The 22,213-nt window shown below is 44.1% G+C and overlaps 1 protein-coding gene across 1 annotated transcript in view; it reads right to left on the bottom strand.

Moving 5' to 3' along the window:
• The window catches only part of PTPRT (protein tyrosine phosphatase, receptor type, T), a gene marked incomplete at its 5' end in the record, with an annotated part of 340,319 nt that overhangs the window by 78,391 nt on the left and 239,715 nt on the right, over positions 1-22,213 (bottom strand). Inside the window, 2 exons of the mRNA XM_009883565.1 lie at positions 9,039-9,075; positions 17,804-18,077. Coding sequence (XP_009881867.1) covers positions 9,039-9,075; positions 17,804-18,077 — 311 coding nt within the window. The remainder of the gene's footprint in view (positions 1-9,038; positions 9,076-17,803; positions 18,078-22,213) is intronic.

Here is a 22,213-nt window from a genome sequence, read left to right as displayed (position 1 = left end):
ACTTTTGCAGAGCTCTTTAGAAACTAGCTTGAAATTATAAAAATGGAAAACAAGTAAAATTCCCATTATCACAAGTTCAAATTTACAGATGCGTGGTCTTAAACAGACACAGGGAGATCAATCTTTTGACTGATACAGGCAAAAACATTACAGCACGTGACAACGCTGTGGATGTATAACAGACTCGTCACACCCTACGAACAAAAACTAATTAACCTTTACACCAGCCAGTCCCCTCTAAGCAGTTAACTCTGCTCTCATCACTGTTATCATTAAAAATCCACAGCCGCACCAGCTGAAGAAATGACAAAACCCGCGAGCGAAGTCCAGAGGTGGGTATAAACTGAATACCGAACTGCGGCCACCTTTTGAGCCTGGCTGGCCAAAGGTGCTTTAAGTACCACGGTGGCCTACAAAAAACGTACCCTGTAGGACTTCTCCGCGAGCTGACTGCGCAGCAGGCGAAGGAGGATACTCGCCATGTTACAGTACAACGGGAGTCATATGGCCAATGCATTAGGGAGTCTGCGTGGACACACTCTACGTGTGCTGCGTAAGATACGGGGAAACTTTCTGCACTTTGCCAAGTTCAGGCAGTACTTTCAGGCCTGTCTTGAATGATGATTTTTATTTTCCTCTACAGTGGTATTACAAAACAGTCTCTTTCACACCTACCTCTCTTGTGACATTGCCACATATCCTAACGCTACCATGTAATTTTTTAAATGTCCAGTTCTTGGAAGCAACTGAGAAGCTAACGTGTTAATAATAACCCTGGTCCTGAACATTGGCTCATTGCAAAATCTACGTGAGGAAACAGAGGCATAATGTATTTGTAATAGCTTTGGGTTTGTCATGCCTTTGGAAGTGCTATTTAAGGACACTGACAATGACAATCTGTTTACGAAAAACTTAGGAGCCACAGTACCCAACCAGCGGCTGATACACCTTAGGAAGCATCTCCAGCTACCAGGGGATGGAGAAGACATACCAACTACCCAAATAAGTTGGCGTACACATATGAAGGTGAGGAACATGCAACACTGCTGTCCTCTACAATGCCACAGCCCTCCTCCTGCTTCTCCACCCGAAGCTGCCCCCTCCCCTTGCCCCATCGCTCAGCCCCTGTGCAGAAGGCTTTGGGGGACATTCAGACAGTTTTTCCTCCAAACCTTCAAGCACAAGAGGGAGGAAAAAACCAAAAACCAACAACTCCGAGTTTCACAAGCGAGTCAGCGTGCACTGCTCCTTGCATTAAAACTAAATAAACCAAAAGAAGTCCTTTCTGATTTGACCTTCACTTCTGGCTTTAATGTCCAACCACTGCCCTTTCCCCCCCCTTTGCCTGGCTACCAGTCCATCTGCAAACAAAGAGAATTGTACAAGCCACTGGCCACAGCCACAGCCCACAGCAGCCTCCCGCTCCAGGCGGTGTTCTGAGGGCACAACAGCCGCCACGGCACTCCAGGGAAATCCACACCTGAATCACAGAATCACAGAATGGTTAGGGTTGGAAGGGACCTCTGGAGATCATCTAGTCCAACCCCCCTGCCAGAGCAGGGTCACCTACAGCACGTTACACAGGACAGCGTCCAGGCGGGTTTTGAATGTCTCCAGAGTGGGAGACTCCACCATCTCTCTGGGCAGCCTGTGCCAGTGCTCCACTACCCTCAAAGTAAAGAAGTTCCTTCTCATGTTAAGATGGAACTTCCTATGTTCAAGTTTATGCCCATTACCCCTCGTCCTATCACTGGGCGCCACTGAAAAAAGACTGCTCCCATCCCCCTGGCATCCTCCCGTTAAGTATTTGTATATATTAATAAGATCCCCCCTCAATCTTCTTTTCTCTAGACTAAAGAGACCCAAGTCCCTCAGCCTTTCTCCATAGGAGAGATGTTCCAATCCCCTAATCATCTTCGTTGCCCTTTGCTGGACCCTCTCCAGCAGTTCCCTGTCCTTCTTGAACTGGGGAGCCCAGAACTGGATGCAGTACTCCAGATGCGGTCTCACCAGGGCAGAGTAGAGGGGGAAGATGACCTCCCTCCACCTGCTGGACACACTCTTCTTGATGCACCCCAGGATGCCATTCGCCTTCTTGGCCGCCAGGGCACATTGCTGCCTCATGGTCATCCTGTTGTCCACCAGGACTCCCAGGTCCCTCTCCACAGAGCTGCGCTCCAGGAGGTGATCCTGCTTTGATTCCAGGAGGACTTGGCTCACACACCAATAATCAATTTTATTCTGCTTTGTCTAGACACTCTTCTTTTCTGAAGCAACCCAGCGTATCCCAGCAGTGGATGCTTTGAATTACAGAGGTGATATTTTCAATCTACTCTTGCTAATCTACCCCAAATTTTACCTTAAACACTGTGGCTCTCCCCTCCCGCTGCTTATTTTAATTGGGGAGCCCAAGATTAGGGTCTGTCAGCACAGCAGAGCTCCAGGAGCAGGCAATGTGCTCCAGAAACTGGGCTGAGATTATCAAACTCAGCTCACTTGTGGCCTCCTCCAATTTTGCACCAGGTTCTCCACTAATCTGAATTTGGTTCGTTAGCCCCCTGGGCTAAGGAAGCCCCTACAGTCAACATTTTAAATGCCTCTAAGTAAGCCTTGATACCAAATTTGGTGAAACCAAAGATGCTCGCAGGGTAAGCGGGCGTCCACATGCCAGGAAGTTTGAGTTGTATTCTCAGTGGGGAATGTTTTCCCGTAAAAGCAACGTAAATGTGTCTGTTATTAACAATTAATTATGGCAATACACAAACTTGTGCTAAAAAATAACTTTGAGAAGGCAGAGATTTGTTCAGGGGAAATGAAAAAAAGAACCATTTTCATGCGTTCAACTTAAAAAGTGTGATAAAACCTTCTGAAATAAATAGCACAAAACAGAATAAACCTGTCAAAGGAATAACATTCCAGTGTATTAGAAGACAAAATGCAGTAACAAACAGATTTGAAGTGGAATTAGATCTGTTTAAAAAAATACATTATCTGTCTACAAAACCAGAATATATTTCAGGAAACAACAGAGCCCTCTTAAATGAATTTGAGGGAGCAAGAGCTATTGAATGAACAGTTTGCATAAGCAGCAAAACTGTGTGTGAACAGGAAGAACTTTTTTTCTCCTAATTTTCCACTGGTTTTTTTGCAGTGTCATTCCCCCCTGCCCCCCCCCCAACACCTTCCAGACCCAGGTTCATTTCTGAGGTCTCAAGACTGTTAAACACTCATCTCCTGGAAAGTTCCCTTTTCCAGTGCTGAGGCACTACAAAATATATATATATATATATATAAGCAGGACCATTCCTCTCAAAGGCATTTGAACTTCACAGTAATCCCAGTACCTTTTTGCCCCTGTATCATTACAGCTGCCCTGACGTGCAGTTAAGGTAATTCTTGGGTGAGAAAATCACAGCTAGATCGGAATATAACCATGCAGCACTGGGAGAGGAACATTCCTATGAAAATTTAATCCATCCCAAAACTAAGAAACCAACCCTCCTTTCCCCTCCCTCTCGTAATAATCACACGTCCTTCTGTCACATCCCAGTCAGCCATTCCATGCACATCAGGCTAAAGTAGGAGAAACTATTTCCACTAGCTGATGGGATTTCCTCTCTATATTTGAATTTTCTGGAGTGAAATGATGGCACTGCTCCCCGTGTTATATACACAACGAGGCAAGTTTATGACCCACAGACCTTCACGTTCTTTCTCATGGAAAATGCAAAACCTTTGAGAAGTTCTGAACCTCCCACTAGTGATCTGTGACTGACTTCACCGTACTCCCGAGGCGCAATTCTGCATCGTCTCCAACTCCAGCAGAAGTTTCTATACAGAGGACTGACAGAATCTAGTTTTCATTTTCCTCTCATCATTTCTCCAACAGCAGGACTCAGCTGTCGAAGAGTAAGCGTAATAATCGGCCCCCAAAAACGCCTCAGCTACTTTAATTCAAAAATGCGAGGTCATCTCCACGCACGCTCAGGGAGATATTTAGCCTCTGCAGAGGGCCAGCACAGGATCCACCGGCTCGTCAGTCACGCTCAAGTGCTCCTGTGAAGGTTTAAGTGCTGTTTAGTCCTCCAGAGACCCTCTGCACAGGCAGAGATTCACCTCGGTGCAAAAGGAGCGCCGTGTAAGGAGTGTCCCCTCTGTACTGTACTTAGAATAACTGTGAAAGCATTTTCCCATGCAAACCAAATACAGAACAAGAAGTCATGACGCTGCTGAGACTTCTGGAAGTTTGAAGAGTTTTCCTTTTCCTGAACTGATAATCACCTGTGCTCAAGAGGTTGGATGGGTTTCGCGTGGTCGCCTGTTGCCTCCCTATTACTGCTAAGAACAAGCAAAATCGTTCCCAGGCAGCATGCACAAGGAAAAAAAAAGGAAAAAAAATAAAAATATACCTCATAATGATTATTAAAGTTCCATTCTTTCATTTGCAAGAAGTCACATTTTAAAGAAAGAAGAAATGAGCATCAGGAGATAAGGAACCATTAATGAGCCCTCTGCCTTGGTTTCAATTACATTGTGAAATTAATTTAATGCGCTTTAAGAATACAAGAGGTAATCGCTCTCTCTTGGTAAGAGGTTGCAATTTTCTCTAATAAAGCATCAATATAAATATGTTACTTTAAGACAGGGAGAACAAGTCAGTTAATTCAGAAAGAATGGGACATATTAATACAAATGATATCAAGGAAACCAAATGGCAAAACTAATAAATAAACTGGCTGAATGAAAACTGTATGGCAGAGAGCTGGTAAATCGGGGTTTAATTGCAAACTTATTTTTAGAGTGTTTTATGCTAATGAAATGCGAAAACGCATGCATCCAAGTGACTAACGCTGTGAAAGACGACATTACTCCAGTAATTTAAAAAAGAGGAGTAGCCCATGTGGGGAGAGAGACATTTATGGCTGGAAGCGTAAGAAATCTGAGACCAACGAGCCTGGAAATAAATACATACGTAGATACAAAAGGTTAACGACGCGTGTGGATTGAAAACATGCTGGCAAAGTGTGAAATGGCTACACAGACTGGACAGACGCAGAGAGCTTTCTGATGGATTGCCAAATGTCCCCACAGCAAAGGCTGGTGACGAGTCCCTGCCGCCGGCCCCTTCCACCGGCACCAGCAAACTCCTGTCCTGAGGCACTGGATGGAAGAAAAGGAGCTCAACAGAGGTGCTTGCCCGGGTGGGCATCTGCTACCTCTGCTTTGGAGGATGCACTGCTGGTCTCATGACCTGGTCCTCTGAAATGCTGAAACCCACCCTGACATTTAAAATAAGCCAATACTCAAAGACTTGAGGGCTCTTTCTTGCAACCACAAGAATTAAGTTCATCTGAACGGGAGCAGCGCGTAGAAAACCATGGAGAAGAGTGCACCACCGGGAGGGATGAGATGCGGCTCCTGCGTGGAGCTGAACTGAACAGTCTATTTCTTGCTAAAAGGGGAGGAGAGAAAACTGGGAAATCTCCAAAACTCTCTTCAATGGACTAAAACACTTTTTTAAAGAGTTGTCTACTTTCATCTCCTTGGTTTTGAGGCAACGGGACATACAGAGCGAATTCCCTCCCAGCCTGCTGACGGAGCGGCAGTGGAACAGCCTCATGCGTCTCTCGAGTAATTAAAGCTACTCAGCTTCTGAACAGGAGCCTCGCAGCAACACCCAAGATGTGTTATAATCCCCCAGTAACACACTGCCTAACACATTTTATTGCCTAATTACTCCCACGCTCATGTTTAGTGCCCTTGTTAATCCAGTACTTCAAGAGAATACTTGCCTTGCTTAAACATGTCTCGATCCTAATCTTCCTGGCACTGGCGTAAATCAGAACTCATTTCACGAATATTAATGGAGCTACTGCCGTGTCAAATGTCTGGGAATGGAAAAATTAGGCCTATATCCCAAAATGAACATTTAGTCTGGCACCTAGAATGTGTTTCTTTTCTTGCATGAAAACAAAATAGCTTTTTCTCCATTACCAACTCAAAGCAGAGCTTTTAAGCTGTCAATGCCGAGATTAGTCCTGACTCCAAAAAAGTGGGTTTTTTTCCGACTCTTACCAAAGACACCACAACGGTATCTTTGTGAGCAGCTCCGATGATTTCATTCAAGGCAGACTACAGGTTCCCTCTTCTATCCTCAGAAAGACACCGATGCAAATAAAGGCGAATACAGGGCAGTGCCATTAAAGATAATCAATATAATGAGTAGACAGAAGACAGCACAGACACAGGAGGTCATCTAGAACATCCCCGCTCAGCCTTCGATCAGGTCACAATGCAATTATAGTTTCAGGAGTGTCTCTGTCTGTTGCCGCACAGCCGAGAGGGGGCAGCTGTGACAGCCCTCTTCAGGGGCTGGGATGTGGAGTGTCCGAGTCCTATTCATAACAAGTTAACGTACGGTGGGAATTCAGCCTCATGACACATGGAAATCTGAAACTCTGGGAAAGCTCCAAACCACAGAACCACATTGTTCAGCTATGGCTCAGCTGCTCATGCCACACAGGTGCCAGCAACGGAGGGTACTGTGACATTATCAACGCTACAAATGCACTTGTGATGCTACCTTGCTCATGAACCGAAGGCAACGCCGTACCTTTCACGAGCTAAAACTGCATAAAATCAGCCCCAGCTGTGCATATTCCACTGTCCTTGCTAATGGCCAGGCACTGAGAAACACAACATTGCAAGTCACAGAGTGAGGACAAGAGAAAAAAAAAAAAAAGGAAAAATAAAAAGAATTTCCACAGACATTTCCACACTCCATGTAGAGAAATAAGACATCTGCCTATAAATCTGAAGTGATATCCATCGAGACAGTGCGAATAAACACTAGGACTACCATCATTTCTTGTCTTTTTCCATTCAGGTCAATCAAGAAAAACCCTAAAAAACAAGATTACCAAAAAACAGTGGCTCTAGGCATCCTCAGGCTCTACCATCTCTCTTACAGCTGTTACCAAATTAATATTAGTAAGAGCTCCTTTTTGAAAAAGAGACAGCATTCAGAAACGACAGGATGGCTTATTGACTCTTCTTGGTGACCTAACAGGTTAACGAAAATTAAATCAGTTTGCAGAAGTCAACTCAAGGTCAAACACTTCTGTGACACTTTTCTGAAGGACCCAAATCAGACAGTGCAAATCAAAAGGTCACGCAAGAATGGGACTTTCCAAGCTTCGTAGTGGTTTTATTTTACTTTGAACAGTCACAGAGCAAATACCAATGACAACATTCTTCCACCAACTCCAGAAAAAGTAATGACTGAAACAGAAGAAACTACAGGTTTCCAAAAAGGAATTAATCCAGTTTCTCCCACCGCATGAAGAGACCTCTAGTCCTGCTCTGGGAAAACCCTGGGGAGACTCATTTCACCCAGACTCGTCTTACCCACTCCTGCTCTTTTTCTCTTTCTACCACCAGAAAGCCAACATAAGGTATCCAAAATGCTCACGTCACTATCAGCTGGAAAAACTGAGGGGGAAGGAGGGGAGACTGAGACACATAGAACGTTTGTAACTCAGAAGAATGACTTACATGAAGATTTTATGAGGAACTTTTAAAAAGGAAAGCAACGAGAGGATAGGGGGAGCACCAGAGCCACAGATGAAAGGGGGAAAGGGGAGAATCGGCTCATCCTCCTCAGCTTTCAGTGGTGACACAATTGCTTACAGCCCCACCAGTTTGCGTATCAGGTCTCAGCAGTGAAAACAGCAGCATGGGGGGAACTTCATGCGGCACCTGCCACCCCAGTGCACGGCTTTCTGAAACAGCCTGGGGGATGTCTCCATAGAAAAGTAGACAAAGTCCTCTTCTGCTACCCAACAACTGGTAGCTGGGGATGCTTTGATCCCTCCCAACTCCTCCGTAAGTGCAGATGCAGAAGTGATAAGGGTAAAGTACCAGTAACTTCTGTTACTGCCACGAGACAGTAAGGAGTGAAAAGACTGGAAAAAAAATGGGACAGTGCCCCAAAGAAAAAAGGGTCATCGGTTCCTGCCAATTTTTGTTCATCTCTGGAACGACTCCACGGACAGTAATGCAGTTATTTCACATTACAGCAAAGCAGCGAGAGCACAAGATACAACCCTGAGTTTTGGAAATTCCTTGAGGGTTTTGGGTTTGGTGGTTGGTTGCTTTTTTGGGGGGGCGGGGTGGGGGGAGGCAGGAGGCGTTTTGGAAACCCTGAGACCTACCTGTAGCACGGCCAATGGCAATTACCCTGTCATTTCCTTACGGCTCATTTTGACACTACGACATGTGTTGAGTAACTCTCTTTACAGCTACTCCGCTGTTTGTGTTACAAGTAAATTGGTTTCTGACACCTTTGCTGGCAAAGTAGCCCCTGGGGTGATTTTAAAGTCCTTCGGAGACTTTAAAGCAACTCTAAACTCCAAGAAAGAACCCAGACATTGTCATCATTGGTCCCTCGAAAGCCACACCTTGTGAAGCAACCTGGGGATCGGAGCATTGCCTCTTAACAGTATTTGCCTCAGGTTCACTCAGTCTATTTGACTTATCAGTTTGGTCTATTCCGAACTAATTGCAATGAAAATAAGGAATGTACTCCACTCTGTTGAATTATACCTGAAAATGATCTGATATAAGAATTGTGCCCTGTTGTGTTCAAGCTTAGGCTCATGTGAGATCTCCTCTTACTTATCTACTTTATACAGGGGCAGAGAGAAAAAAGTTAATAGGAAAATTTTTGGTGAAATTCTGCCAATAGCAAGAACAGTCCTCGGGACAGGAAAGCTGTCAACAGTATAAGGGAAAGGAGGAACAAGAGACATACCCAGTCTGAAAAAAAAACAACCAAAACAGAATCTACACATATGTGAAATGGTTCTGGAAATTGTTGTTCTGCGTTTGAAACCTTCCTTGAGAAAAACAAACAAACAAACAAACCCACAGAACAGTAAGAGGCTTGTTCTTTAATAGTAACTGTAATCAAGTTGTGTCACCACTGCAGCTTTTACATTACTGGCATTGTGCTTCGCAGGAAAAGGAGACCCACATACCTTTTGTTGCCAGCCGGACACAGTTGATTTTTGTTTCCTGAAAAATAAAAAAAAAAATATAGGAAAACATCAAGGTGTGTAATTTGCCCATCTACAATAAACAAATTCCTTTAAAAAGGTACTAAAACAAATAAGCGTTTTTTCTTACACTTCATCTCTGAAAATACCACCAACAGTTTTAGCTGCATAAACCACCCCATACTAATGGACTTGCATTCAGCGGCTTCTCTAACTGTTGAGAAGTCAAGAGTGACAACATGTTTTTCCACACTCTGTGTGTGAGTGATGGGTCCCATGTAACTGCCTGATTAACTAACAGAATTCACCAGTTAAATGACCTGATCTTTAATAGGCAGACAAGCCTTGGGTCAAAAGTACACGCAACTGTACATCGAATTTTCATGCACCATTACTGCAAAATTTTGCAAATTGGGTATTTATTTAAACACATGGCAAACAGACACCGAAGTAGTCATTTGAATATTTCAGCTGTGTGATATGTATGTGAAGCAAAACAGCATGCTGCATGCCTAGCTCTGCCAAATGAGCTGTTCACACGCAACCCACACCACCACTGCAGGTTTTTATTGCGGAGCTGGGATAAAACCCAACGCTTTTGTTCAATCCACCTCAGAGCCCGCAGATCCGCACAAACGGGAGTTTGGATGGGAATAGCAATGCTGTATTTGGCTTAACTAAAAGCTCAAACTCGGCAGCCTTCTCAGGCCACCTCCGCTGAAAGCACATCCCTTCTGGTATCCCCAACTCCTCCTTCCACAGCCCGTATCGGCACGGATTGCTCCTGCCCGATGCATGACCGCCGTCCAAATCTTAATCTCTTGCTTTGCTTAAAAAACTGATGTCGTCAGGTAGTCATCTGCAGGGCTTTCGTAGCACTTCGTGTCTTTACATGCTCTTGTACACATCTCAGGTGTAATGAACACTGCATAAATTACCGCCTGTAACAATGCTACATTAATATGGATGCTGCCTGCGCTCTGGAAACAACAGCGCTGCAAATGCACCGCTGAGCACTTCATTCCGCCCTCAAGCAGTAAGATGAACACTGTGAAAGTCTGAATTTGCTCTTGGAGAAAATCTGTCCCACTTGTGGCAGACCCTCCTTGGCCTGAGCAGAAACACAAGGTCCCCATCGGGTCTTCCTCCTCACACTTACGTTGAGCATAGGAAGGGGACAATTACAGGACCTACAATGGGAAACACGAGAGCGATTCCCTCTGATCCCTTCAAGATACAAGTCATCCACACTCTCTGGATATAAGAATCGCTGTGTGTAGCCTAAATACAACGAAATATTCAAGACAAACTATTCCTTCATTGATCTTGCCTTCAGACTCTTTTGACAAACTCCTGGATCACCAAGGACAAATCACATCTATTAAGGACATCCTTTCCCAGCCATACAGTCCCCAGAGTGGGACTGAAGCCCCGTTTATCCCAGTAAACCAGAGGCACCTCTCTGGTGCACTGACCCCTCTCTCCCTCAAAACTCAACCCCCCTTACAGAACCCGTACAACCGTCGGCACTGCAAAGTCAACAGAGCTGTACAACAGAGCCCCCATTCATCTCCGCCTCGTGTATAATCAGCTCGAATTGCCAGCTATTCTGGAAATCCAAAATCTTTATTACTAGTGATGATATATGAAGCAGGTAAAAAACCAGCTTTATTTTCAGAGCATAGCCTCAGCACATAGTGCTGGGAATTATAAGACACAGAGATTCTGATGTAGCTTACAATCTAAGACAAGGTGACCCGGCAAATCAGCGATGAAAAAGAAAATAAATTAAAAAAAAATAAAAATCAAGACAGCATTTTTGCAGCCTAAAAGTAGGTGGGCACTTGCTCACATTTCCTTGTGGAAATTCTTCCTGTGTATTTATTGCTTTCTGCTAGCTCCAAAGTACAACAGAAAGCTGGAGAAATTAGTCAACGTTGAGAAAAGAGGTGAGAAAACAAAACCCGAAATCTTGTTAATGATGCTGTAACTGATCTCATTTGAGCATGTGCACATTCCTCCACATTACCCTCCCACAGGGTAATTTGAGAAGACAGGATGCAGTGTGTTCTGTTTGCATCTACAGCTACTAATTGCTGCATTTAGCACAGACAATCATAGTTATTAGAAGACCATGATCCGGCACTGCCAAAAGCAAGGGCAATCAATCACTAGAGGAACAAGACATCTGGACTTCAGAACTTCACTTCAGATTGCATCTTCTGAGAAGGAAAACATGAAAGAAACCTCCACAGACGCCAGACGTCCAGCTACTAGGGATGCTAAAGTTTAAAGACTTGAATTCAGTCCGTATTGCTGATAAGGGGTGATTATTCCATTGATTTCCACCGATCATCTCAGTGATCAACCCCACTGCTCATCTCCCTGGTGTGTCATAAAAATGGGAACCCTTTAATTTTTCTCTATTTTTCCTTGACCGATGCTGAGAATTGTAAGTTTGTATGAACTTTTCTCCTAAGAAACAAAATAAATAAATACACCTTTTTTTTCCCAAAGAAAAGTAAAACAATTTTCCCACAATCATACTTGTTTTCTGAAAAACACTACTTCTGATTCAGACAAGGTGCTTTCCTGCCCACAGTAAAGCTGCTTCTCTTTAGCCAACAGAAAAGCAGGAATAAACCACATCGGCAATTCTCCATTATCCATCCAGATGGCTTAAAGCGATTACAAGAAAAATAATGAAATAAAAGGATAATAAAAAAAGTTTCAGAATAACAAAAATAATTTCCCCAAATTTCAGTCTCTGTGTTGTTTCTGAACGTTTTTTCAAATGCTGTGATACCACAGAAGTTTTACAAGGCCGTATGTCTACAATAATCTTAACGATGACCCAAGATACTACGTACTTAGTATGATACCGGCTTTGTGTCATGGCTGAAATCACAGAAGTAACTTAAGATCCCGGTACCATTACTCTTTGGCTCTGTATCACCACCAGGTTACGGCAGACATTTTATATCCAAACGGTAATAAAACAACGTAGGCATATTTTAATCAAGATCCTGGAATAGGAAAACACTGCATGAATACGTTCTACAGCTCTTGATCCAACTTTGATTCTCCAACATGCTTCATATATCCAGAAAGCTTACTGCATATTAAGTCCATCTACATGTTTACAAGAACATACTAAGTTTGTTTTCTGGAACTTCCATACAAATAAAACGTGGTTACGGTGTACCCTCAGCCAAGGCTGAACCCTAGCTACATTTTTAAGGCCATACACGCTGGACACAGAGCACAGGAGGACCGTGTTTCGGATGCTGGCAGTCTGTTCCTGGAGAGCAGACCCAGACCCGCAGTCAGATCCCCTGAAGAGAACTGGGATGGCGCTGAGGCGCTGGGGAAGCCCTCTCTGCCAGCACAGCTCACGCACACAGACTTCGAACTACACACCATGGGCCTGTTTCAGCGTCCCTCCGAATTTTCAGATTTCTTTTAAATGTTCTTTTGATATTGTTTGTTTCTTTCTTTTTCAAAGCAAGGGAGCTGTCAACTAATTATTTAGGTTCTTAAATGCACATCTCATTGAAGCACACTGGATGATAACAACGCGAGTTCTGCCTCTGTCTCTTTAGTGTTTGGACGGGAACAATTTTCTGCAGAAACGTGCTATGAGGGCAGCAGGACATATGTTTATATGACAGCTGCGTCTTCACAACCTAAAAGGGCAAATGACTTTTTTTTTTTCCTTTTTCTTTAAAATGACAGCTTGCTGTTTACAGACTACAACAACAATAAAAGCAGCAGAGCTTTTTCATCCATCTGTTTTCACACCCACAATTTTTTCTTTCCTTTACTATTATTATGACTTTGCCTTAGTTAAACAGAGCATGCCTTGTCTGAAGAACCACCTGCCAGCGCCAGCGCGACCTGCTGTCCCCAGACGCACCGGTCGGGGCTGCCCTGCGACAGGCACAGTTTCATCAGGCAGCTCAAACGGGGGAGAGGCAATTTTCGCTTTTGCTGGTGTATGGACAAGACAAGTAATTACCGATCTCCCACTTGGCCTCTGTTGCAACTTTAGCTCCCCACGTCCCAGAGCTATACCCTGAGCGAGCCTGTTGGCAACCTGCTTCCCACAGGAGGGACACTGTGGTTCTGTCCACTGAACATCTGAAGGCATTATTTTTGTGGTCCTCAACAAATTTTGCCCAAGTTCAGGGGAGCTCTAGAGCACGTGTTGCTTTTTCATCCCACTGAAGCCAACTGTTTGCTGTCTTTAAAGTTAATCATGCGCCTGTGTCTGTGCAGGGTCAACGAGTCCCCTTACAATTTCTACTGCCAGCTTAAGGAAACTGCTAGTTCTTCGAGAGACTGAGCAAAACCTAGTATTTGCCTTCCCAATTATCTGCTATTTTTAGTATCCGTGCCGTTTGGAGAAGGGAGGTTTAACAAAGCGGTTAGGGCTTTTATTATTTACAACAGAAAGTTATTTCTATTGATATATTTCTAATTCTAAATATTTTCTATATTTCTAATGATATATAGTTAATCATTGAATGCCAACACCTCTCAAATGTGAGGTAGACCGGAGGAGGATTTTATTTACTACGCAGAAAACACTCAGGTCCGCATACTCTGGCCCAAGATGGCCAACCAGATGTGGAAACGGGGGCTTTCAGAGGGGGAAATGCTTCCGCAACTGCTTTATTTCTGCCCCAGCAGCTCCAACATGAGATTAAGAAGGAATAAACAGAAGTGAACAAAACCGTACACCCAAAATTCTACTCCACACAGAGCTCCTTGAAGCTGTTTAATAGTTCACAGAAGCATTGCAGGTGGCCTTGGTGGCACTTCATTTTTCAGAACACAGCTTGTGCTGACCTGAAGCACCTCACTGCTTTTTCCACGGCCCGTCTCCGCAGGGATGAATGCCACCTCTCTGCTGGCAGCTCTAGCCATACCTCCAAAACGTCCCAGAAGAAGAATGTTGTGTACAGTGAGCAGACCTGTCAGCATCTACAAATCCAGCCCGAAGTCCCCTGATAATAATGAACTGCCTGATTGTGCATGTAGTACAAGTCATTAGAGGGGGGAAAAAAAAATCAATAAAAATCTCTGTAGAGTCTGTCATTCCCTCAAAAATAATATTCTCATTGATTCCTGTGGTGCTACTTTTCACAATTCTGGCTCGAAAACATCATTCACCTGTTGGACCACCAGGCTGCCGGAGCAGCGGGCAGCATCCCCCACATCATCTCCAGCTGCGTTACGAAGGCTCCTGCCTCATCTCCCATTTGGAGGAAAAATGGCCAAGAGCTATTGATTGCAACTGTGCCGTTACAGGTTTCATTTTAGCTCAATGAGGTAAGATGCAACCGCAGGACAGATTTGGAGGAAGCTCTGTTTTTTGAGCTGCACAAAAATTCAGGCAGCTTTCACACCACAGTTGAAGAATTCTCCCCATCTGAGCGTGTTACTGGGTCAAGACTGTCACCTACAATGACCCAGATAAAGAACTTGGGGACAATAAAACCTGCAACATTTAACTCCGATGATGAAATCAGTACAAGAATAAGAGAAGATAAGGAGTAACATGGTGTCACCACCCTGACCACCCCTTTCAGAAGGATAAACCCTGAAGGAGCTGGTGTTTTAGAGGGGCTGAGCTCAGGAGGGGGTTCAGACAAGGAAAACTTGATGCTCAGGCAGCAATCTGTAGCAGGTGGCACCAGGACAGCCAGCAAACACCAGTTAACTCCCTGGATGGCTGCGACAGCATGTGTGGAGAACCTGCCAAAGGAGAGTGAAGCCAGTTGTCAGTTCTTCCTGTGTCACCTCCTGTGCTAACTCCTTCTAACAATTAAACAGTAACTAACGGTGCTTCTCACCCCCAGGGTTACAAAGCCTGGAGCTTCAGGTTCCTGCTTCTCTTTTTTTCCCCTCTTACTTCAAACTCTGACACATTTCAGCTCCGCATCTGGCTTTCAACAGCCCCTAGGAGGGAGATTCACACAATTTGGGAGCGTTTTGTATAACAAAGCTGAAACCAGTTCTGTTTCACACATGTTCTATTTAGACCCCTGTCTGGAAGCAGCACCACCTCGACCAAACTTCACACAACTGTCCACAGAAAAGAATTCAGCCAGCGACAGCTATCTCATTCAAACTCTCAAACATGGAGGACAACGTTGCAGGAGAGGAGGCAGAAAAGCTCATGATCTGATTTCGCAGCAATTTGCCACACTTGTTTTCCATCCAGCTGTTAATTATGTTCCTTTCACTGTAACAATCACGGCTAATGGTTGCAGAGCAGACAAGAACACCAAATGAGTGCAACCCTCCACGTACAGAGGAGCTGAAACAATGCAGAACTCCTGTAACACTTCTACCTCCTTCTCATCAAGCTTTTTGACCAAATACAGAATGTTTCTTCAAATTAAGCGCTCCCCAGAGTCCTACATTTCCAAAGGAAGATGTTCTGGTTCACTGCCCAAAGGTTTCTCATTGCAGGTTCCAGGTGTGGAAAGAAGTTTCATCATTCCACAACTGTCAGTGATTAATGAAACTATAGAATATTCTAATTAAAAAATGAGTGGCAATATCGTGTTAAGTTTTTCATGTGCGAGGGAACATAAGGCTACATTTTAATTGTGCTAAATTGTTACTGTTTCAGATTTTTTGCAGATGTACATTATCAAAAGCGCCACATTGAAGCCATAATTATTAGCAGGCTTTAGGAAGACCAGTCGAAGCTGCTCAGATTATAGACATCAGTGAAAACACAGAACACTTAAATACAAATTATACCTGTAAGCAACTCTGGGAATGAAACAAAACTTATTATTTACAGCTGCAAAAGACTGGATGAAAATCAGACCCTTATGTTTGTAATGTGGGGCTTAAGGATTTTATCCAGAAACAAAAACTATCACAGCTGTTTCTCTGAAGATCCATATTCCACTCTTGGACATTTCCTCTTTATTTTTTCCCATAGCACTGCACTTCAAGGATATATACGCACATACCGTACCAATATAAATTATTAACACAAGAGGCAATTTCTTGCTCAAATAGGAATTTGTTCTGTCTGGCAGGACGCTTCCCGTGCTTCCACACACTGCCTCTTGTTGCGCACAGACTCTTTGGATTAATTATGCTTTAAAAAGTCCTTTACAGCCTCGTGTTCCTTTTAGAACAGCCCAAGCAAGTCACCCTTTTTTTGAGTCCTCATCACCTTGTATGTAGAGAGTGATGCAACCTGGCAGCTAGAGAGACCCAGAAGGAGCAGGAACCAGACGTTACCGCTGCCTGAATCCGGAATGCCAAGGGAAGCCTACACTTCCATTCATACAACCCATTTATGGCATATTATATTGTACTTAAGCAAATAAAGTTTTCTGTTCCCTGGGGATCCATTCACTAGCAATTAACTATCACACAAGGGGGAACTAACTAGACACAGAGAGACATACACATATATTTCACAATTTCCTTTATAAAGGCAAATCCAAAACTGAATTAATTGAGCAGTACTGGAAGGAAAATATATCGTCTAGAAAGGAAACCAAGGTGAATAACAGCACAGGGTTGAAGAGATTTGTGCTTGTCAGCCACACAGCACAATCTCTGCAGGAGAATGGTGATAAATGAAGGCAGTAAAACACCAAGATACGTTGTGAACGTGCACAGGCACTGCTAGCCTGTTAAACGACGTCTGGTCCTCTGTGAAATGCAGCTGCGTGGTGGGTATAATAGATACTATCCCAAGTGGAGACCAAAGCCTACACCATTCACCTTTGATTGATTTTTCTAATTTTGCTCTTTCAGAGGGGGTGTCTTGGAGAATTTATCTATGTTAAAGTCAGATTCACGAAAGCACTGGCAAATGTGTTAATAACGCACTCGGTTACCCAACTTCTCGACACCATGTTAACGCTCCAAGGCTCTTCATGAAGCCAGAGTGTCAAATTGTATCATGTTATGTCATAACGAAAAACAATTAGGGGAGTCAAAGGGGAGGAGGGTGAATGACTGCTTAGGCTGGATCTGACCTGTGCACTGACAGCTGACCAGACCTGAAACAGGGAAGTTAAAGGAGCAGGTCACAAACTAGCCTGGGCTGGAGCAGAAGAGGGAAAAGAGGCCTTCGCTCTTCCTATGACAGGAGCTGTTGGGGCATTACATGTGCATCATTTGAGTCTGAGAATAGGGCAGACTCTGTTTCCTGTGCTGTCTCCATTTTAAACTTAGTATCAGAGAGTAAGTTAATGTAAAAATACAGCCCATGGTATTCAAAAGGACTAAGAAAGACATGCACATAGTCCCCCCCGCAGTACAACTTACTCAAGCTGAAAATTCACCATAAGCGCTACACTGTGATGTGACCAAATGTAAGCTACAAGGTAATCCAACTTCGTAGCTTTTGGGTAGACCTCATCTCCTAATGTCTCCTCTAAAATCACAAGCACTGTGAACTGGAGACGATCGGGATATTGCAGTTACGTCTTTTAAAAGCACAATAGCCCCTACTCTGACTTTCATGCATGTGCGAGGAAAAAAAAATAAATCCAAATTCTAAGCTATTAATTTTGTAAATCACATGCCAACATGTGTCTTTACATAGTCTGGCTCCCCAACATTTTCTTCAAATTTCTGTAAGAGTGTAATAATGGGTAACAGTTAAACTGGCATCCAAAGGAGAGGGAAGGAGAAAGATGGGGAAGATAGACAGAAGTGGTCACATATACAGATCCAACTTCAATTTTCTCTGCACTTACTCCATTTGCCTTGCTAAGCGCCTGGAAGTATATGCTGTAGCTTTTCAGGGGAGAAAGCGGAGCATTCCAGTAGCCGTTGTAGGTTTTGTTGTCACCCACGGTGAAAGGCTGTGTGACGGGCAGGTTGATGGGTTTCAGCTCGGCTGCAAAGTAGTGCGGGGAGTCAAGACTGGAAGCGTTCTTGTAGCTCACCGGGACAGAGAAGCATTCAATGATGTCTGCAGCTCTCCGTGCTTTCTGCAGCTTCTCCTCCTTGACAACAAGTTGATAGACACTAGGAGGGAGAGAGGAAGGTAATATTAGAGCCCCAAGAGCCTTCAATATCAAGAGTGTTTCCAACAATAAAAGGAAAAGGCAATGTAAGAAAAACGCTGCTGGGGCATCACAGCAAACCCCGTTCTTGGCACACCACTAACAGTGGCCACTGAACGTTACAGATGCTGATCACTCGCTCTGTCGATTTAGTTGACTTAATCAAGGTACACCTTGGTGAAGTCAGAATAGATTTCAATCATGTCACACTTTGGGGAAAAGATTAAATAATAAAATATCCAGTCTATGATAAAATTTTAATGTCCTGAATATTAGAAAGTAGATGCTTTCTTTTTCAGTCACCAAGTTGAAACATGAACTTTTTGCTTGGACCAAACGGCGATTGTGGTAGAGCAGTGCATTGGCAGGTGGTAATGGTGTCACATCCCTTTGGAAATAATTTCAGGGTACAAGAAACAGTTTAGATCAAAAAGATTCTCAATTCTTCTAAGAAAGTAACATTTTTTGGCCCTCCCTCACATCTCTTTTTGGGATATAACCTGCAGCGAAGAGTTCTTTAACATTATTTCCTGACAGCAAGTCTCCTCCTCCCTGCCATCGCTAAAAGGCTGGCTTATGTACTGAGCAGGTGGCTTTAGAGCTCTCCCAATTCACTTTTGTTTCAGGAAACAAGAACAACTCTTCATATTCTTTCCAAGTCTATGAAACGTTAATCCTTTTCAATTCCCGCTAAGCTTTTGGCCTCTCTGATATGTAACAGCAACCTTGTTATTTCTGGCTTACTATTTCAGGCTCAAGGAGGTTGCAAGGTATTCAAATGCCCTCTGCTTTTTTTTTTTTCTCAGGCAGTTAACAAAGCCCTTCAGGTCAGCGCTGCTACAGCTGAGGCAGGTTTACTGTCTGCTTAACACCACTCACCCATTTGACAAAGAAAGATACCGCTGCAGTCATTTTACTTTTTGTCAGGATATTCACGGGCGATGCCCTCCCCTGCCTGTGCGAGACGGGTCCTTTGTTTAGTTAGACAGGGGAGATCGATTAAAAGATTGGAAACAGCCCACAGTGTATCATTCTCCCGGCTTTCACAGGCTCATCGGTGCAGAAAGATTGGTCTGAAGAATTTCTAGCATAGCGATAGCTCATCAATGCTTCTGTGGGGAGTGAAGTTCTGGCACCTTTAACAAGCCGGAGTGAAACAAAAGCGCGCTCGTGCTTGTGAATTAACCGTTATTTCAGGTCCGCGGGTATGTGGCACACTCACTGTTAACAACGAGGGGGTCAGCGAATCCTTTGGCTCCCACTGCTAGACACAAAGCCAGCTAATCTTTACAAGACCAATTTATGAATTACTTGGTGCTGAAGTTGTCCTTGCGCAGGATGCTACTAACGTTTGCTAATGCAGCAGGAGCGCCCAGCAGACGTACGGATCGCAGCCTTTCATGACATCCCATCAACACTTTGGAAAACTTTCCTCAATCCTACACCCTAGAGGCTTTAATAAAATATCATAGACCTTCTCCGGTACCTATTTTACAGTTTCTAAAAGGACAAACAGGCTTCCCAGTAAGACTTTAAGTATTACCACTGAGGATGCAGCAGGAGCTGTACACAAAAGCCTGTTCAACTTAAACCCTCCCCTCAGCGCAGCAACAGAAACTTTTAACTTGCCATTTTGGACACCACTTACCAACAGAATATGTGCAGGTTCTTATTCTGACCCTTCTCTCTGGCAATAATAATCCACCCTACCGGGAAATTCTGTCATTTTGTTTGTCAGCAATGTGCGAAACTGTAGCTGACATGTTTATGGGCATTTGCCACGTGCCCTCTAACCTAAAAATGCTCGGTTTCTGTTTTATCCATCCCAAACACTTGTCTTCTCTGGTTATAGAAAATGTTTCCTTTCTGTATATACATAAATATAGATGTATAAATACATATAAATCCCCTTTCAGCCTAGACAGAGGCCAAAGGTTCCCTCTTCCCATCTCCGCAGCCTCGCGGCGCCCGAATGGTGACTCCCACCCCGGTGAGCCCCCTCGGAAGCGAGGAGCCCGTACGCTGGTCTGTCTGAACTCTTCCCCTAATCGTCAGAGAACTTATTTACCTTTGAAGATATTCTTAGTTTCTCCCTTGAGGGTTCTAATAAACGCTCCACCAGTATAGGCGCTCTTTTACAACCCGAGAAAAGAGTTTTGATACATACAGAACCTGATTAACAGATACTCTTTTTGCCTGTATTCTTTCACATTTTCGCTTTCATACTTAGCCATAACGCACTTCTTCCTTTCACAGGGATAACTCACTCTTTTAATGACCTGAAATTTTATTTTTAATGTTTATTCTTTTGGAATAAATTGAGGTGTCTCTGGAAGCACAACAGTACATTCATGAGCATTCAACTGAAATGTAATAGACGTCCCATTTGTGTTCAAGTTAAAACCCCATTAATCTCCTGCTCGAATACTGTCTCCTTTTCTAGGAAACAAGAATGTGAGCTAGCGCTGCGCTCTTTGTTCACTCTGTCTAAAACACCCGCTCTGGTGGAACTTAGGATGAGTGACTGGCTGCTTTCTTGGCATTTTTTTTCCTTTATGCCCCAGCTCACGCCGACTGACACAGCACGCACCTCCCCGCGTGCCTTCCCCGCTCCCCTCAGGGGCTCATCCTCCTTCAGCCTCACTCTTCTCTCAGAATCTCAGTTATTTGGTAGTGGTGAAGCGGCTGCTCTCAAAAGAGGTGGTGGAGCAGCCAAAAGCATGGCCAATTTCAAAGATTACTCTGGACTGAAGATTATCACTCTGAGAAATTGTTTCCTTATCAGATGATTACTCTGGGTCTCGCTTTCTGATCTGCTGACCCCAGTGTTTTGATCTGTCTAGACCCTCTCGCAGCACAGGATTCATAGTTCACCCCCAGCTGGTACACAGACCGGAACAGTCTCATTTTCTTTCTTCTTCTTTTCTCACCTATCTCTATTTTTCAGGTTATGCGCTTTTCCTCATGCTTTGTTTTTCCCTACGAGCAGAATTTTCCTGACTGCCTTAGGGCATTTTCAGAGATCAACTTCTCTGCATTAACCAGTGAAGTGCTGCAGGGCACATCAAGGGCTTCCCTTCAGCACCCGCTACCATCAGCATTAAGATGCTCTCATAACTGTTTGCCTTTTCATTGGAGCAAAAAGCCAATGATCCCACGTCCGAATGAAATTCCTGTGGAATTCTGAGTAGCAAGCATCCAATCACCCACCCTGAAGTTTGGCCAAACCGTCTGCATTACTACAACTCCCAAAAAAGTAAAAGTAATTCAACTTTGCTCCGAAGACGATAACTTTCCACGACACGTTACGACCCCTAAAGACCGTGGTTGGGCACTAACTCAAAAAAACCTCGGTGAGCAGGATCTGCCCTTTCGGCCCACAGAAGCACTTCAGCTGCAATCACAGCTCTGTTTCGGTGTTGAGCAGGGTCAACCATTTACAAGTTGTTACGACTGACAGTTTTGTAATACGCAACAACGTGATTCCAGCCAAGGGAAGGGAGGAGTGCTTTTCCAAAAGAAGGGCTAGAGGGAAGGAAAAAAAAGCAGGCAACAGAAATAAGGAGGAGATATCCAAACTATTCTAATAGCTCTTATTCTGGCTCCCAGGTAGGCAGTAACACGCAACTCCTGGGGTCTCCCCTTCCCAAGCTTCAGAGCTACTGCGTCCAGCCAGCATCAGCTAACAGCACTGCTTTCACAGCAGGCATCGATACATCAGCTGAAAAAGCCCAGCTGGAGAAAAGGAAATTCCAGTGTCACACATTGAAATTGTATTAAAAGAGACAACAAAAGCGGAGCATTAAAACTCCCAACACTATATAGCAGCTTCGGTACCAATAAACAGAAAGACGATACAGTAAAACTAACAACTACACTTAAATTTTTAATATTCAGCCAAATTTGCAATCTCTGCAATCAAATCCCCACACGCGCGTGCTGCAGGGCAGTAGAAGCAGTGTTCTTGCGTTCCTCGTGCTAAGCTACCCCACTTCACTGCAGCCAAGGAACACTGCTGTCCCCATAAAGGACAGGAAAGGACTGGTTTCCAAAGGTCCACAAGCTCTGCTCTCCAGAGATTCTCAAACCCGGGCTGCT

The sequence above is a fragment of the Charadrius vociferus genome, unplaced genomic scaffold (genome assembly GCF_000708025.1).
Source record: "Charadrius vociferus isolate BGI_N301 unplaced genomic scaffold, ASM70802v2 scaffold320, whole genome shotgun sequence".
Lineage (NCBI taxonomy): Eukaryota > Metazoa > Chordata > Aves > Charadriiformes > Charadriidae > Charadrius > Charadrius vociferus.
The sequence above is the reverse complement of the archived record's forward strand: the minus strand, read 5'-3'. Positions and strand labels throughout refer to the sequence as shown.